This window comes from Coregonus clupeaformis, chromosome 35 (assembly GCF_020615455.1).
Source record: "Coregonus clupeaformis isolate EN_2021a chromosome 35, ASM2061545v1, whole genome shotgun sequence".
Lineage (NCBI taxonomy): Eukaryota > Metazoa > Chordata > Actinopteri > Salmoniformes > Salmonidae > Coregonus > Coregonus clupeaformis.
Window position 1 is genome coordinate 15,015,088 of NC_059226.1, and position 19,691 is coordinate 15,034,778.

A 19,691-nucleotide genomic window follows, 5' to 3' on the forward strand; every position below is an offset into this window, starting at 1 on the left:
TTGATTATTTAGGAAGATGAGTGTGGCCCTAAAAATATGCGATTTCTCTCTAAAATAATAATATTAACTATTCATACTAAAAGTAGCATTACAGTTAAAATGATCACTTTAATCAGCTATTTATTACGGGTGAAGCGGAAGAAGTATACATCCACTGACTACTGCGGAGTTTGCATTGCGGGCACGGTTGTTGTGGGCCAAATGGGAGAGCCTCGTAAATGGCGTCCCTTGAGAAAGAAAGAAACAGATGTATGTCAGGAGAAGTGCAGTATTATCATAAGGAGACGTAAACATGGATGACGGAGGAGGAATGGAGGGAATAAGAGAGGCAGAGGAGGTCGAAGAGAGAGAGGGAGGAAGACTGTGAGCTTGAGTCGGTTAAAAATGGTGGAAAAAAGGGAGAAGATTTGTTAAAGAAGAATGGTAAAAAATGTAAGCAAAGTGAGCTGAAGACAGGAGGATAAATGGAAGTGAATGAGGGTGAAGTATCGGAGGTGGTAGGTGTGGTGAAGTACTCGGAGCTCGAGGCTTGCACAGAGGGTCAGGATAAAGATGAGTCTGTGACAGTAGGAGTGATGTTTTTGGAAAAAGTGGACCCTTGCCTTTTGGCTGATCCATTTGTGGTTTCAGGATGGGTGAAAAAAGCGTTGGGAATAGTGGAATCGGTGAGGGTAACCAGAAGTGGTCTAGTGATAATTGTTTGTGTTTCTGTTGGTCAGAGGGAGAAGGCACTCAGATTTAAACAAATGGGGGAAAGAATTGTGAATTGTTTCGCTCTCAAGAAAAGGGCGCCATTGAAAGGAGTGATTACTAGGGTAGCAGTAAATGTAAAAGTTGACCAACTGAAGGGGAAGATTCCTGGTGTTTGTGATGCTCGTCGTTTGGTGCGACGCAAACAGGGTGGTGAGAGTGGGGAAACAAAATAGTTATTGTCTGTTCTTTTGAGTTTTGAAGTTGAGTCTTTGCCTGACAAAGTGAAGTTAGGATATATAAGTTATCCTGTACGAGCTTATGTGCCGAATACATTACGATGTTACAGGTGTCAAACTTATGGGCATGTGGCAGCAGTGTGTAGGAGGGAGGTTCCAAGGTGTGAGAAGTGTGCAGAAGGGCATGAGACAAAGGAATGTGTAGCATTGGGGAAAGTAGTGGTATGTGCTAATTGTAGGGGTGTCCATGGCGCTGGGGATCAGAAATGTCCCGTGCGAGAGAAGCAGGTTGAGGTTTCCAGGGTAAGAGTAGTGAAGAAGTTGTCATATGCTGAGGCAGTGAAGAAAGTAGAGGAAGATGGGTCAAGGGGGAGGAGTGGTGAGAGTAGTAGATATGTACCAATACAGAGGGATAGGGCAACAAGTTATATACACTACCGTTCAAAAGTTTGGGGTCAGTTAGAAATGTCCTTGTTTTCGAAAGAAAATCAATTTTTTGGTCCATTAAAATGACATCAAATTGATCAGAAATACAGTGTAGACATTGTTAATGTTGTAAATGGCTATTGTAGCTGGAAACGGCTGATTTTGAATGGAATATCTACAGTACATAGGCGTACAGAGACCCATTATCAGCAACCATCAGTCCTGTGTTCCAATGGCACGTTGTGTTTGCTAATCCAAGTTGATCATTTTAAAAGGCTAATTGATCATTAGAAAACCATTTTGCAATTATGTTAGCACAGCTGAAAACTGTTGTGCTGATTAAAGAAACAATAAAACTGGCCTTCTTGAGACAAGTTGAGTATCTGGAGCATCAGCAATTGTGGGTTTGATTACAGGATCAAAATGGCCAGAAACAGATAACTTTCTTCTGAAACTCATCAGTCTATTCTTGTTCTGAGAAATGAAGGCTATTCCATGTGAGAAATTGCCAAGAAATTTAAAGATCTCGTACAACCCTGTGTACTACTCCCTTCACAGAACAGCGCAAACTGGCTCTAACCAGAATAGAAAGAGGAGTGGGAGGCCCCAGCGCACAACTGACAAAGAGGACAAATACATTAGAGTGTCTAGTTTAAGAAACAGATGCCTCACAGGTCCTCAACTGGCGGCTTCATTAAATAGTACGTGCAAAACACCAGTCTCAACATCAACAGTGAAGAGGCGACTCCGGGATGCTGACCTAGGCAGAGTTGCAAAGAAAAAGTCCAGTGTTCTTTTGCCCATCTTAATCTTTTCGTTTTATTGGCCAGTCTGAGATTTTTCTTTAATCGGCACAACAGTTTTCAGCTGTGCTAACATAATTGCAAAAGGGTTTTCTAATGATCAATTAGATATTTCATTAAAAATCAGCCGTTTCCAGCTACAATAGCCATTTACAACATTAACAATGTCTACACTGTATTTCTGATCAATTTGATGTTATTTTAATGGAAAACCAGGACATTTCTATGTGACCCCAAACTTTTCAACGGTAGTGTATGTTTCAGTAAGATTGGATTTTTAGCATTTATAGCAATGGTTATTAATTGTACTGTAGGGATGGAACGTAAGTCAAAGAAAATGGAGGTTGTGGTGGCAGCTGCAGAGAGGTTTTGGGTGTGCGAGCCTTGACATCAGAAGAGTTACAGGGAGTGTTAAGTGGTGATGTCCCATGATTTCAGGTTGAGGGCATGAGGTAGGAATTAATATATTTAAATAGTGGAGTTGTTAATTATTAATAATATTTTTGAATTTGTGAGTGTAGTGTTAGATGGTAGGGTATTTCTTTATTTTATTTTTCAAGCAAAATATAAGGGAGTTGTACTCCAGTCTAGTAGGTGGCGGTAATGCAACAAATTGGATGCCAACCGCCGTTAAACCTCATCGAAGAAGAAGAAGAAGACATCTATTACTTTTGACTGCTCGATATTGTCAGCATCAACTAGTATGGTATGTCCCCCATAATCCTTTGCGCGTTACAATAGTTGCCAGTCATTCTGCCGACGAGACGAATGTGAGTGTTGACTGGAGTCAAATAACTAACTGTGAAATCTACGAAGTTTATTTTGACATGTCTTATTGATAGATAAGTTGTTACTTTACTTGCACCTTTCATTTCAGACAGTATGAAAGAGACAACAGCCAAGAGACGCGAGAAACCCAAGGACTCCAAAGCTGAGAAACAGAAGGATGCGGGCCCCGTGCCACAGGATGTGGAGATGCCGGAGGAAGACTCGGCTACTGCAGAAAAGAAACCCAAGGAACTTGATACCCTCACACTAGATGGTTAGCTGCGATATAACAGAAATCCTGAAAGGGATATATTCAAACTCAATGTCAGATACTTAAGATTGCCACGAAAACAACTGCTTCGGGTTTTTGCTACCGTATTGAATGTTAGTTAGCTAGCTAGTGTTAGAAAGCAGTTGTTAGTCTATGTAACTAGCTAGCTAAATTGCCAGGTGTAATTGGTAATATATTGTTGAAATGTAGCTATCGTGAGAGAGAATATAGTTAACTGACCTAGTTCGCCTGTTACTATATGGTCTGACTAACTGCGTTATCGCTGGTCTGACTTTTATTCACTCGCTGTAGTAGTAGCTAGTTCGCTATCTAACAACGGAATCCCCTAGTCATAGCTAGCCAGTGAGCAAGTTAATCAGTTTGCTAGCAATGTTTACTTAAATGTGTGTCAGTTGGAAATCACTTTACTGCCGTAACCTGTCAAAGCAGTACTTATATATTTTTGTATCCAATTGTAGCGATCTAGCTTGTCATGTCAGTAACTACATTGTATTTGAAAAATAAATCCGTTTTGAGATGAGTGAAAGAACTGACATTAGCTGTCAGCTTTTTTTCATCCCTCTTCTATAAAGGTCTCTCCTTATGACCTTACTCCCCCTCTCCCGTTATAGACATCAAGGAGCATGTGAAGCAGATAGAGAAGGCTGTGTCGGGCAAGGAGCCTCGCTTTGTGCTGAGGGCCCTGCGCGCCCTGCCCTCGACCAGCCGCCGCCTCAACCCCAACGTGCTGCACAAGGCTGTGTCTGGCTTCTACACCTCCAACGCCGCCGGCAAGGAGTTCCTACTCAGCTTCCTGGAGGAGGTACGATGAGTGCAGATCGCATCAGATAGAAACGACTGTGGTACTACTATTACTACTACTGTTGTTGAGAAACCTTGGCTATGAACTATTACTCATGGCCTTTTTCTCTGTCTCCTTTGCCCACTTGGCTCCTTTGGTCCCTTTCTGTCCGGTTCTGTCTTTCCTTCCCCCTCCTCTACCAACACCCTCTCCCCTCCATCTATTGCATCCATCCAGCCCATGGACACCGAGGGAGATGTCCAGTTCAGGCCCCGTACAGGGAAGGCAGCTGCCACCCCCCTGATCCCTGAGGCGGAGGCCTACCTGCAGCTGCTCCTGGTGGTTTACCTCACCAACAACAAACGCTACACAGAGGTGGGCTGACTGAGCTCACACACTCTCTCATGCCTCTGTCTTGCTCTCATGCATGCACAGTACATATTTATGTTGGATTGAGCTCTGAATTCTCTTTGATATTTACAATGCTCACCATCACACCGTAGTCATTAGAAATAAATGATGACTGTGTTAATGCCCGACTGCCTGACTTGGTTCTTAGCTTCTCACTTTTCTCTCTGTAGGCCCAGAAGGTGTCAGACGAGCTCTTGCAGAAGATCGGCCCTCAGAACCGGCGGGCTCTGGACCTGGTGGCCGCTAAGTGTTACTACTACCACTCCCGCGTCTACGAGTTCCTCAACCAGCTGGACACCGTGCGTAGGTAAGCCCACCAACACTTTATCACTGACTGTTTTTCTTCCTTTTTAGATATATTTAAAGTATTTTCTGACTTAATTAAACAGATGGAGAGGATGACGGTGGGGAAAGATGGAGGTTGATTCAAAAGGCAGTAGGCCAGTCGTGTATATTAAACTAAATAAAACCCTTCTCAAAGTTTCCTGCACACGCGTCTGAGGACGGCCACCTTGCGGCACGACGCCGACGGCCAGGCCACGCTGCTCAACCTGCTGCTGAGGAACTACCTGCAGTACAACCTGTACGACCAGGCTGAGAAGCTGGTGTCCAAGTCAGTCTTCCCCGAACTGGCCAACAACAATGAGTGGGCCCGCTACCTCTACTACACCGGTGAGAGAGACTGGGAAGGAGAGAGAGGGGGAGGTGCCCTAAGCATACACATTTCTGTTGAAATAAGGTGTCACTCGTGATACATTTTAAACATTTTACTAGTTGAAGACATCAGAAGTTGTTTAGTTTAATCACATTCAATTGAATTATGTTTTTCAGACCAATATGCCTCTACAGGTTTTGAAGTGACTATAATAAACTGCCTCAGAATATGAATGAATTTGTAGTTATGGCCTTAGTTTTCTGCTTTTCCACTCTGACCATTCTCTCCCTCCCCCCTCCAGGTCGTATCAAGGCCATCCAGCTGGAGTACACAGAGGCCAGGAGGACCCTGACCAACGCCCTGAGGAAGGCCCCCCAACACACAGCTGTGGGCTTCAAACAGACAGTCAGTACACACACAGCATGCAGTTTTTCCTCAGTGAATTTATTACATTTTACTCTTTTAGCAGACACTCTTATCCAGTGCGACTTACAGGAGCAATTGGGGTTAAGAACCTTGCTCAAGGGCACATCGACTGATTTTTCACCTAGTCGTCACAGGGATTTGAACCAGCGACCTTTTGGTTACTGGCCCAATGCTCTTAACCACTAGGCTACCTTATTAAAAAGGAGAAACTATTAAGAGTTGACTCTCAAATTTCCCATAATGTATTGCCTGACAAAGTATTTTCAATCAAACTTTATTTATAGAGCACATTTCTTACAGGGGATGATGCATTTCTTCTTTTTTTTTAAAATATATAATATTTAGTTTGACATTTCTTCATTTAGTTTCTCCACTTCATACACAAACCTACACACACGAACAACAACTTAGACGCACACAATGACTACATCTCATCTGCCCAGACCAGCATGCTCACACCTCCATCCCTAATGCCTGCATTATTGTTTGCCACTTGGCCGTAAATTGTATTAACTCGTTTTTCAGGGATGAATTAGTAATTCACAGGATTCATTTCAAAGTGCTTAACAAATAAAATAGCCCACTGTATACCACAAAAAAGTTCAGGTTGTTCACATCTTCTCTCCATCCCTTCCAGGTCCACAAGTTGCTGATTGTGGTGGAGCTGTTGCTTGGGGAGATCCCAGACAGGCTGCAGTTCCGCCAGGCTCCCCTGAAGCGATCCTTAGCGCCCTACTTCCTGCTCACTCAGGGTAAATTGGTGGCAAGCTGGGTCAAGAGAATGAGTCTTTAGTGTGAGTAAGATGTGAACCCTGGTCTCTTCCCACACAGCCGTTAGGACGGGTAACCTGGCCAAGTTCAACCAGGCCCTGGATCAGTTTGGAGAGAAGTTCCAGGCAGACGGCACCTACACCTTGATCATCCGCCTTCGACACAATGTCATCAAGACAGGTGAGTGACCAGGCATTTCACTTTGGGCTATTCTTTCACATTCTCAAATGGCTTCCTCTTCTTTTTAACCGTTTTTTAATACTTGAATGACTTGTTCATATTTAACACCATGTCTCCCTGTAGGTGTGCGTATGATCAGCCTGTCATACTCACGTATATCCCTGGCAGACATCGCTCAGAAGCTGCAGCTGGACAGTCCAGAGGATGCTGAGTTCATAGTGGCCAAGGTAACATGATATTCTACAGCCATACTCAACTGGTGGACCTTGGTCCGGACCGGACTCAGAACGGGGTCGATACGGACCGCGGGGCCCTACTTTATCAATAAGAAGTGGATGAAAAAATAATAATAATAATGTTTTTACTTAGTCTGGCTTTCAACTTACTGCTGTTGAGAGTTGTAATAGTAGAATGCGCAATTTTGAAATGTTGTAGTGCATGGGCAGTTTTCCTCTGTCATTCACTGACAGACCTTAGAGAGCTATTTATAATTTGTCTGAAATGTCCAGTTGATCAATTACTAGGCCGTTTTAGCTAGATAGGTAAGTTAGGCTAACCAGTTATCTAAATCTTGTAGTGATCTTGGCCAGATTGCGGGCCCAGGGGCCTCGACCCCAGGGATGCCCCCATTTGATTTTGTTGAGTCACTCGGGTATCATGAACACACAAGACATGGAAAAATGTGTTGAATTGCAAGAAATTAGCTTTTTCTCTCCGCCAACAAGAGGGGGATGAACAGTTTGGGGTCGCATGGGTTGCGAAGTGGGGGTTTGTTACCACACCAATAAACTACATTATTCATCCGGACCTTTGCCACCTAGGAAATATGCGACCGGACCTCAAATAGTAGTTGAGTCCCCCTGAATTACTACATACCCTTACCTTATCCCCACCTCCTGCGCTACGTCAGCTCATGCAAGGATTTCCTAAAGTTATTAAATTAATAGAAAAGCACATCACTTGTGTGTGATAAATACGGCATGCAGTCCTCAACTGTCCTAAGTCACAGGTGACACAATGGAACACTACCGCAGTCTCTTTCTGATTTTTCTCTCTCCCAACCTCCATCCCTCTCTTCCAGGCTATCCGTGATGGAGTGATTGAGGCCAGCATCAACCATGAGAAGGGCTATGTTCAGTCTAAAGAGACCATGGACATCTACGGTACCAGGGAGCCCCAGCTGGCCTTCCACCAGAGGATCTCCTTCTGCCTGGACATACACAACATGTCTGTCAAGGCCATGAGGTTTCCACCCAAGGCTTACAACAAGGACCTAGAATCAGCAGAGGTGTGTACCAACATTGTACTACTCCTTGTATTAGCCCCTGAAATTGACCCTAGTGAGGGTTCTGTTGTAGGACATGGTAAGACATCTGTGCTGCAGAACTACATTTTAATATTGTGACCACAAGGGGGCATTGTTGTCAACTAGTTTTGTCAAATGTTTATTTGGGACTAGAATTTCAGACAATGCTTACTGTCATTCTAAAATGTGAACTATTTGCAAACTTCATCATTTTAAGGATGCACTATGCAGAAATCACTCCGCCATTTTCTGGTTGCTAATAGTTTGCCTAATTTCAGTTTGAGAATCATGGTACCATCTAAACCACTGTGAAATATATTTTCCATAACCAAAAATATATTTTCAAAACCGAATGTAAACGTCGCAAAAATAAAACTTAAGAACGGGAGGCATAAATATGGCGCACATAGAACAGCTCTACCGCTTCTTAGACTTGCTTTCAATGAGAATGACAAATCTATAACACAGATTTCTATGTGAATTTGGTTAGGGGTCCCAAAAAGTGCCATATGGCAGCTGTGTTGACATAATGCTTGTGTGTTTACGTTTCAGGAGCGCAGAGAGCGGGAGCAGCAGGACCTGGAGTTTGCCAAGGAGATGGCTGAAGATGATGACGACAGTTTCCCATGATCCTCTGAGAGAAGCGAGTGCAAGGATGCCTTGTTGTTTTTCCCTTTCCTCCCTACTCCCTCCCTCTTATAATTTTTTTTGTTTGTTTCTCTTCAGGCACAAGGCCATTATAACATTTTATAAGTATGTTACAATTCTAACATACAGTCAGAACACCACAATTCAACCCTACCACTGGTCCTCATTGTCCCTGTTTTTAGACTTGGTCATGCGTGTGTCACTGTAAACTTGTCCCCTCTACTTTTTAAGTACTTGCTGGGAGAAGTATTTGGTGTATCTGTACTGACTTTGAGGCCAGCACACAAATAAACATTCTTTGTCATTTGAATTTCTCACTTGGGGAGCACTCATTTGTACAGTGAATGTCTGGCAAGCTAAGAGCCGTTTAGCACAGAGCAGCTTGTATTTGTAAACTTTTCCGTCAGGAATGATGTTGGCTCCTTGATTGTTGTTCTTGCGCAATGCAATTAAATATCTTGACCGCTGCCCTTTCTAAAATGCAGATATCTGGAAACTTATATTTCAAAATACCTTGAGGAAATCAATGAATGTGTTGGCCCTCTTCAGAACTGTGCATGTTGTTCAATGCTCCTGTTCCTTCCTCTGATTTCTTAACTTAGTTCCCTCTCTTCCTCCTGCCTCATCACATAGTTTGCATCCCAATTTCCTTTTCTCACGAAGTGTGCGCTTGTTCCCTTCGCTTCATGGATTTTAAAGTTAATGACTGGTAAAATGTAAACCAGTCATGGAATATAACAGTAATTTCCTGTCAAATTCAAGTGAACAAATGCCCATGTCATCACCAATCCAATGCTTTTCAATATGTTGGAGACTAGTGAACGAGTCACACTTTAGCAGGAAGGAGAGATTATTGGGACACAACCACAGATATATTGTACAGTTCAAGGCCCATTGTAAGGTAATGATGGTTGTGGAAAGTCAGTTTAAAGGGATATTTTGGCAATGAGGCAACCATGCTAGTAGATACTAATAGACTTCCAGTCATTGCGCTAATGCTAGTTAGCATTGGCTCGTGAAACTACCTATTAGTAGATAAAGGGCCTCATTGTCAAAATCCCGAAGTATCCCTTTAATTCATACACTAACAATTGTCATTGCATCTATGAAAATAAAAAATGTTTGGCTTTGGTGAAGGGTGACAGTAGAACCTTGGTGCATGTTTTTTGGCCATTTATCAATGGGAGGGATGATCCATTGTATTATTATTTTTTTTAAATATATATATACACACCTACTGGCCGGTTGTGATTATTTGTCAAATGTGCTATTGATTTCATTTGTTAAAGTATACAGCTAATACTTAAGTCTTTCTATTGATAATACTTATGTCTTTGATAATACTTTAGAAATCAACATATAATTGGCATATACATTACTCTTACTGAATTTCCACGTGGGCGAGGATATTGGAAATGTAATCAAAGCCTATTGGATGATAATTTATTTATAATTAGAACAAAGGAATTTATAACTGACTTTTTCCGACATAACATAGGTACAGCAAATCCACTTATTGTATGGGACACCTTTAAATGTACCTTTAGAGGCCATGCAATTCAGTACTCATCTCGAAAACAAAAGCAATTTAGGTCAAAAGAGTTTATACTAACAAAGGAAATAGAAAGTCTAACAGAACAGATAGATGGCAATAAAAACTGTAACATAGAGGCTCAGAATAAATTAGAGGAAAAACAAAAAGAATGGAGAAATTAATTCAAGAAAGATCAAGTGTAATATACACTGCTCAAAAAAATAAAGGGAACACTAAAATAACACATCCTAGATCTGAATGAATGAAATAATCTTATGAAATACTTTTTTCTTTACATAGTTGAATGTGCTGACAACAAAATCACACAAAAATTATCAATGGAAATCATATGTATCAACCCATGGATGTCTGGATTTGGAGTCACCCTCAAAATTAAAGTGGAAAACCACACTACAGGCTGATCCAACTTTGATGTAATGTCCTTGGAACAAGTCAAAATGAGGCTCAGTAGTGTGTGTGGCCTCCACGTGCCTGTATTACCTCCCTACAACGCCTGGGCATGCTCCTGATGAGGTGGTGGATGGTCTCCTGAGGGATCTCCTCCCAGACCTGGACTAAAGCATCCGCCAACTGCTGGACAGTCTGTGGTTCAACGTGGCGTTGATGGATGAAGCGAGACATGATGTCCCAGATGTGCTCAATTGGATTCAGGTCTGGGGAACGGGCGGGCCAGTCCATAGCATCAATGCCTTCCTCTTGCAGGAACTGCTGACACACTCCAGCCACAGGAGGTCTAGCATTGTCTTGCTTTAGGAGGAACCCAGGGCCAACCGCACCAGCATATGGTCTCACAAGGGGTCTGAGGATCTCATCTCGGTACCTAATGGCAGTCAGGCTACCTCTGGCGAGCACATGGAGGGCTGTGCGGCCCCCCAAAGAAATGTCACCCCACACCATGACTGACCCACCGCCAAACCGGTTATGCTGGAGGATGTTGCAGGCAGCAGAACGTTCTCCACGGCGTCTCCAGCTGTCACATGTGCTCAGTGTGATCCTGCTTTCATCTGTGAAGAGCACAGGGCGCCAGTGGCGAATTTGCCAATCTTGGTGTTCTCTGGCAAATGCCAAACGTCCTGCACGGTGTTGGGCTGTAAGCACAACCCCCACCTGTGGACGTCGGGCCCTCATACCACCCTCATGGAGTCTGTTTCTGACCGTTTGAGCAGACACATGCACATTTGTGGCCTGCTGGAGGTCATTTTGCAGGGCTCTGGCAGTGCTCCTCCTTGCACAAAGGCGGAGGTAGCAGTCCTGCTGCTGGGTTGTTGCCCTCCTACGGCCTCCTCCACATCTCCTGATGTACTGGCCTGTCTCCTGGTAGCGCCTCCATGCTCTGGACACTACGCTGACAGACACAGCAAACCTTCTTGCAACAGCTCGCATTGATGTGCCATATTGGATGAGCTGCACTACCTGAGCCACTTGTGTGGGTTGTAGACTCTGTCTCATGCTACCACTAGAGTGAAAGCACCGCCAGCATTCAAAAGTGACCAAAACATCAGCCAGGAAGCATAGGAACTGAGAAGTGGTCTGTGGTCACCACCTGCAAAACCAGTCCTTTATTGGGGGTGTCTTGCTAATTGCCTATCATTTCCACCTGTTGTCTATTCCATTTGCACAACAGCATGTGACATTTATTGTCAATCAGAGTTGCTTCCTAAGTGGACAGTTTGATTTCACAGAAGTGTGATTGACTTGGAGTTACATTGTGTTGTTTAAGTGTTCCCTTTATTTTTTTGAGCAGTGTATTATAAAAATAAAGCAAACTGGATGGAATATGGGAAAAAATGAACAAAGTTCTTTTTTAATCTTCAACATAGGAATGCTACCAAAAATAACTTAATGAAACTGGTTACAATTGACGGAGTCACCCATGATTCACCAAATGATATTTTGAAGGAGGAAACAAAGTACTTTAAGCATATGTTTTCTTTTCAGTCGCCTCCATCTCCTCTAACTGAAGCTAATTGTAGAGATTTTTTTCTATTGATAATGTCAAATTAACAGCCATACAGAAAGACTCATGTGAAGGTGAAATTACAGAGGATGAACTTCTGGATGCAATTAAAGACTTTAAGTCCGGGAAAACTCCAGGGTTGGGTGGCATACCAGTCGAGGTATACCAAACCTTTTTTGATATACTAAGAGTGTCACGCCCTGGCTCTGGGACTCAGTTATGTTGAGCCAGGGTGTGTTGTTTTTATGTGTTTTGTGTTCTAGGTTGATTATCTAGCTCATGTGTTTCTGTGTTGGCCGGGGTGGTTCAGAGGCAACGAGTATCAGCTGTTGCTTGTTGTCTCTGATTGGGAACCATACTTAGGCAGCCTGTTTTCCACAGTGTTTTGTGGGATCTTGTTCCGTGTTGGTTTTGTATTGTAACCAAGGACTTCACGTTATCGTTTTGTTGTTTTGTTCGTGTGGTGAATCTAAAATAAAAGTATGTTCACTCATCACGCTGCGCATTGGTCCACTTCTATCGACGAGCGTGACAAAGAGGACCGTTAGTAGCATGTTTGAACCAATCCTATGTAAATGGTAGATTATCTGACACTCAAGAAGAAGGTCTGATCTCATTATTACTGAAACAGGATACAAGTGGAAAATATAAAGATCCAGTCCATTTAAAAAATTGGAGGCCCCTTACACTTCAGTGTTGTGATGCAAAAATTCTAGCAAAATGTATAGCGCATAGAATTAAAAAAGGTATTGTCGGATATTATTCATTCTAATCAGACAGGTTTTTTACATGGAAGATACATTGGAGATAATATAAGGCAAGTATTGGAAACAATAGAACACTATGGAAAATATGGGAAACCAGGCCTGCTATTCATAGCAGACTTCGAAAAGGCATTTGATAAAGTACGACTGGGGTTTATATATAAATGCCTGGAGCATTTCAATTTTGGAGAATCTCTTATAAAATGGGTCAAAATCATGTATAGTAACCCTAAGTTTAAAATAGTAAATAATGGCTATTTCTCAGAAATGTTTAAACTGTCAAGAGGAGTGAAACAAGGTTGTCCACTATCGGCATATCTATTTATTGTGGCCATCGAGATGTTAGCTATTAAAATCAGATCCAATAATAATATCAGAGGATTAGAAATCCAGGGCTTAAAAACAAAGGTGTCATTGTACGCTGATGATTCATGTTTTCTTTTAAATCCACAACTAGAATCCCTCCACAGCCTCATAGAGGATCTAGATACATTTTGTAACCTATCTGGATTACAACCAAATTATGACAAATGTACTATATTACGTATTGGATCACTAAAAAATACAATTTTTACATTACCATGTAGTTGACCAATAAAATGGTCTGATGGTGATGTGGATATACTCGGAATACATATCCCAAAGGAAGTAAATTATCTCACTTCAATAACTTTTAATAGAAAGTTAGCAAAAATAGATAAGATCTTGCTACCATGGAAAGGTAAATACCTGTCAATTTGTGGAATAATCACCCTGATTAACTCTTTAGTATTATCCCAGTTTACCTTTTTGCTTACGGTCTTGCCTACGCCTAGCGAACAGTTTTTTAAATTATATGAGAAAAAAATATTCAATTTTATTTGGAACGGCAAGCCAGACAAAATTAAAAGGGCCTATTTATATAATGAATATGAATTCGGAGGACATAAATTATTAAATATTAAAGCATTAGACCTATCACTAAAAGCTTCAGTCATACAAAAGTTATACTTAAATCCGAACTGGTTCTCAAGCAAATTAGTAAGAATGTCTCACCCAATGTTCAAGAATGGCCCTTTTCCCTTTATTCAGATTACAACCTCTCATTTTCAGTTATTTGAAAAGGAAATAATCTCCCAAGTATCACTATTTCTAAAACAAGCCATAGAAAGTTGGTTGAAATTTCAACTGAATCCTCCAGAAATGACAGAACAAATAATGCAACAAATACAGTAGGGAGTGGCCTAGCCAGTCTCCAGATCTCAACCCCATAGAAAATCTTTGGAGGGAGTTGAAAGTCTGTGTTGCCCAGCGACTGCCCCAAAACATCACTGCTCTAGAGGAGATCTGCATGGAGGAATGGGCCAAAATACCAGCAACAGTGTGTGAAAACCTTGTGAAGACTTAAAGAAAACGTTTGACCTGTGTCATTGCCAACAAAGGGTATATAACAAAGTATTGAGAAACTTTTGTTATTGACCAAATACTTATTTTCCACCATAATTTGCAAATAAATTCATTAAAAATCCTACAATGTGATTTTCTGGGAAAAAAATTCTCCTTTTGTCTGTCATAGTTGACGTGTACCTATGATGCAAATTACAGGCCTCTCTCATCTTTTTAAGTGGGAGAACTTGCACAATTGGTGGCTGACTAAATAATTTTCCCCCCACCGTATTGTGGTTAAATTCAAATATACTAATTGACAAAAAAACTAAATTTTTTGACAGAATGTTTAAAAAAGGTATAATCTTCGTAAATGATATCATCGGTAGGACTGGTGGAGTTATGTCGCACATGCAGCTAACAAAAACATATGGAAATGTCTGCTCTACCCAAAATTACAACCAAATAATTGCAGCCTTACCGCAAAAGTGGAAGAGGAAAGTGGAAGGGGGAGAAAGTAAGGAACTTGTCTGTCGGCCTTGCATTAAAGAACATAATTGGTTAAGGAAAACTGTGATAAATAAAAAAGTATATTAGTTTCACTTAAGGACCAAAGGATTGACAGCTGTCCCATATAAATTGCAAAATAGTTGGGAAGAGATTTTTGACGTACCGATCCCATGGCATAGTGTTTATGAATTGACACGCAAAATGACACTGGATTCAAAAATTTGAATCTTTCAATTTAAATTATTATATAAAATTCTTGCTACCAATAGAATGTTATTTATATGGGGGATACAATCTTCCCAGCTCTGCAGATTTTGCTGTGAAGAGACAGAATCATTAGATCATTTGTTTTGGTTCTGTCCATTTGTAGCTTGTTTTTGGACACAGGTCCAGGAATGGCTAAAGGATTGCAATATTTACCTGAAGCTAACCTTGCAGATAGCATTACTGGGTGATCTGAAAAGTCATAGTCAATCGATCAATAATATAATAATACTTTTAGCAAAAATGTTTATTTTTAATTCACAATCTGTAGAATCAATGAGAATAGAAAGGTTCAGAACTTTTGTAAAACATCACAGTACGGTTGAAATATATATGGCAAATAGAAATCCTATATGGATGGTGTAAAAAAGGTAGATGGGAGGTATTGAATGGAGTTGAAGGATGGGACTAATAACAAATAACAATAAATAATAACAAGATAACTAATAATGTAAGCATACTGTGTCCATAATAAGTATATAGATTGTATGTTGGGAGCTTTTGGGAAAGAGCACAGTTAGAAAGATATGGCATATAGAAGCAAACCGGATGGACATCATGAAAATGATCAGAGAGGTTGAGAGTAGAAGAAGTTCAGGAGCAAAAACAAATCAAATTGAATTATTGTAAAATTGAATATGTTCATAAGGTGTAGATAGTAAGTATAGGCTGGAAGTAGAGGCCTGGGCATTGTTGTTCACTAATTTACCCCAAGTAGGGAAAGGATGGCGGGGTTGAAAAGTAATAAAGGGGAGTATATATATAAAAAACATGGGGGATTGGAAGTGATGCAGACAATTACATTGATGGAAGTTACAATCTATCTGCAATATTAAGCTGATCTACCCCCATAAAAAAATATATATATATATAAAAAAATACTTTAGAAAATGGATCGGTTCAAAGTGGACAATAAGATTTAAAGAGAACAAAGTTCTAGAGTATCATGCTTGATTACTCAATTACTAAGGTGCAAATTGAATAGTGAACATGTCATGGTGCTCGGCAAAATACACTATATATACAAAAGTATGTGGACACCCCTTCAAATTAGTGGATTCGGCTATTTCAGCCACACCCATTGCTGACTGACTGGTGTATTAAATCGAGCACACAGCCATGCAATCTCCATAGACAAACATTGTCAATAGAATGGCCTTACTGAAGAGCTCAGTGACTTTCAATGTGGCACCGTCATAGGATGCCTCCCGAGTGGCGCAGTGGTCTAAGGCACTGCATCGCAGTGCTAGCTGTGCCACTAGAGATCCTGGTTTGAATTCAGGCTCTGTCGTAGCCGGAGCGGCGCACAATTGGCCCAGCATCGTCCAGAGTAGGGGAAGGAATGGTCGGCAGGGATGTAGCTCAGTTGGTAGAGCATGGCGTTTGCAACACCAGGGTTGTGGGTTCAATTCCCACGGGGGGCCAGTATGAAAAATAAAAAAATTATGTATGCACTCACTAACTGTAAGTCGCTCTGGATAAGAGTGTCTGCTAAATGACAAAAAAAATGAAATGTAAAAAATGCCACCTTTCCAACATGTCAGTTCGTAACATTTCCACCCTACTAGAGCTGCCCCGGTAAACTGTAGGTGTTGTTATTGTGAAATGAAAACGTCTAGAAGCAACAACGGCTCAGCCGCGAAGTGGTAGGCCACACAAGCTCACAGAACGGGACCGCCGAGTGCTGAAGTGCGTAGCGTGTAAAGATCGTCTGTCCTCGGTGGCAACACTCACTACCGAGTTCCCTATTGACCCTGGAAGCAACGTCAGCACAAGAACTGTTCTTTGGGAGATTCATGAAATGGGTTTCCATGGCCGAGCAGCCGCACACAAGCCTAAGATCACCATGCGCAATGCCAAGCATTTGCTGGAGTGGTGTAAAGCTCACCGCCATCAGACTCTGGAGCAGTGGAAACGTTTTCTCTGGAGTGATGAATCACGCTTCACCATCTGGCAGTCTGACAGAGGAATCTGGGTTTAGCGGATGCCAGGAGAATTCTACCTGTCCCAATGCATAGTGCCAACTGTAAAGTTTGGTGGAGGAGGAATAATGGTCTGGGGCTGTTTTTCATGGTTCGGGCTCAGCCCCTTAGTTCCAATGAAGGGAAATCTTAACGCTACAGCATACAATGACATTCTAGACGATTCTGTGCTTCCAACTTTGTGGCAACAGTTTAGGGAAGGCCCTTTCTTATTTCAACATGACAATGCCTCCTTGCACAAAGCAAGGTCCATACAGAAATTGTTTGTCGAGATCGGTGTGGAAGAACTTGACTGGCCTGCACAGAGTCCTGACCTCAACCCCATCGAACACCTTTGGGATGAATTGGAACGCCGACTGGGAGACAGGCCTAATCGCCCAACCTCACCAATGTGGCTGAATGGAAGCAAGTCCCCGCAGCAATATTTCAACATCTAGTGGAAAGCCTTCCCAGAAGAGTGGAGGCTGTTAGCAGCAAGGGGGGGACCAACTCCATATTAATGCACATGATTTTGGAATGGGAATTTCGACGTGCAAGTGTTAACATACTTTTGGTCATGTATTGTAGATTATATTGTCAGGGATCAGTCATAATGATACATTTGATATTCAAGAGCTTAGCATTATGCAAAACAACAACCACTGGAAAAGCCCTAGCCTACATTAGAAAATTATTTATACAATCAAAACGTGCCTATAGCACTGTCATTCCAATCCTGGAAGTGATATAGGCTATTAATAAACGGCATGAAAAATTGATACATTAAGAAGCTGGGAATGAGGCCGGTTATTACCTAAGAAAGTGATTTGTAAATCAAGAGCACAGAGGGCACACCTTGCAATCAAGAATGTCTGGGCTTGAACTCATTGTGCAATGCCCATAGCACAGCCTGAAGTAAGACTACTGTACTTGGTGCGGAAATAATGATTTCACAAATGGGGATATTCGTCTTGAATTGTTCTGACACATCAACATATGAAGTAAGCATTAGATAACCCAACCGTATATCCTTTGTATAAGCCTACATGGAGGGTTGCTAGAACTGGAGTTGTGAAATTATACACATGTATTTTCCCTGAGTAATAGCCCTACATGAACGTCACTGAAAATTCCTTGAAATTGTTTCACTTACAGCTCGCCATGATGTCAACACAGATACACATGCGAACTTCCCCTGGAAGTGTGTTTGGCTGTGCGACTGTATAGTAGAGCGCAGATCGCTATTTTCACGCATACTGTATTGTCGCAGCGCGACCGTGTACTATAGGCTATTGAATTGAATAAAAAACTCGTGACATTTTTCTAGATTATAGGCTACAATGAATTTCCCATCCACAAATGACAAATAAGAGTAAAATAATTATTTATTTTGCACTAGGAAATAAAATAACATTGGGCCGAATAATATAACAATAATAGCATTATAATAAATGTAATACAGCCGAATAGAAAAATGTGTCTTATATAGCCTATAGTTTCTGTCACCTTCATTTATCTTTATATCTTTATCTGTATATATTTGCTCTTGTTCTGGTTTTTGAATGCACGCCAAGGTATAGCAAGTTCACCAGGAGGTGGGTAGCCTTATCATCTATTAAAGCCAATTTATGATTGATCTGAAAATGTGGTTGGAGGCTTCGTATTGCGCGTGTGACGCATTTGCGGAGCCTCAAGAGGTATGCAGAGGCCAAATCAAGGTCTGTAGGAAATCACCATGTGCCTCTCAAATGTATTGTAACGACCCTGTATTGTGTTCTGTGTTCATGGATGTGTTATCGTTCTTATGGGTAATCCCGCGGGATTTTGGGAATGATTAAATAGGGGTTACGGTCTCATATCTCTCGCTTCGGTTCGGGACCCTTGATTTGACATGTTCTATTTGTGTATGTTCGAGGTTTAGCGGCGTGGGTTGTGGCCTGAACAATAGCCCATTTAGGAATAAACCTGTGTTCTGCCTGTACACCTGGTGCCCGTCTCTCTTTTTACTTTATGACCCAGCTGGGTCATTACATTGGTGTCAGAAGTGCTTTCGAACGACGGGATAGATCGAGATTAGGCGAGTTAGCTGTTTCAGTATAGGCCGTGGTTAGCTTTAGCGTGACTCGCATCTACGGTCAGGATGATCGGGGCGAGGCGGAAAGTTAAGGAAGAGTCGGACAAAGTGGCCGTTGGGGGGCTCGGGTGTACCCGGTCGGGAGGGTCAGGCGAGGACGGCTGTAGAAGAGCTGGAGAGCCACATGGCGGGAGTTAAATTGTCAGTCAGCAAGATGGCAGAACGGGCGGGTTTTCCTTCAAACCGCTCGACCAGAACAGACGTCACGGCGACGGAGATATCGACGTCACCGCGCGCGGAAATGGCTGGACCTCCTTATGTAAACAGAGATGGCAGCGCCCTATTGCCATTAGCCACGGTAGCGGCTAAACTTCCAAAGTTCAATGGACAAGGTAAATGGGAAGTTTTTTCACTCAATTCGAGTTGTTGGCTAGAGCCGGGAGGTGGTCTGACGAGACGAAAGGGTTACAGCTTGCCCTGAGCCTGTCAGAGGAGGCGTCGGAATGCCTGCTAACGCTAGCCCCGACGAGAGGGGCGACTACGGTGCGCTAGTGGAGGCATTGGGGGACCAGCTTGGGCAGCGATGCACAGCCCAACATGCTGCGGATTGAACTGAATAACAAAAAGAGACTTCAGGGGGAATCATTAAAGGCGTTGGCAAGTGATATTCTGAGCCTGACCAGGCGGGCTTATGCAAATATGTCGATTGGGGTGCAAGACGCAGCTGGCACGGGACAGTTTCATTAGAGCGCCTCCTCCACCGAACTGGGTAAGCATGTGCAGATGTCGGACCCAGCATCTCTGCGGGCTGCAGTGGAGATAGCCAGGAAGAGGGAGCTGATCTG

At 42.2% G+C, this 19,691-nt stretch overlaps 1 protein-coding gene across 2 annotated transcripts; it reads left to right on the forward strand.

Moving 5' to 3' along the window:
* Positions 1-2,841: 2,841 nt before the first annotated feature.
* Positions 2,842-9,546, forward strand: LOC121550479 (26S proteasome non-ATPase regulatory subunit 3-like). 2 transcript variants are annotated; one of them, XM_041862747.2, is made up of 12 exons: positions 2,842-2,928; positions 3,036-3,200; positions 3,830-4,020; positions 4,237-4,374; positions 4,581-4,717; positions 4,892-5,082; positions 5,367-5,470; positions 6,129-6,243; positions 6,323-6,442; positions 6,566-6,669; positions 7,524-7,730; positions 8,301-9,546. In XM_041862747.2, the coding sequence occupies exons 2-12, from the start codon at positions 3,041-3,043 to the stop codon at positions 8,376-8,378; spliced, it is 1,545 nt and encodes a 514-aa protein (XP_041718681.1). In that variant the 5' UTR covers positions 2,842-2,928; positions 3,036-3,040; the 3' UTR covers positions 8,379-9,546. The 2 variants fall into 2 exon arrangements, with proteins under 2 accessions (XP_041718681.1, XP_041718682.1); XM_041862748.2 differs by having other exon boundaries at positions 2,872-2,928; positions 3,040-3,200.
* Positions 9,547-19,691: the final 10,145 nt, after the last annotated feature.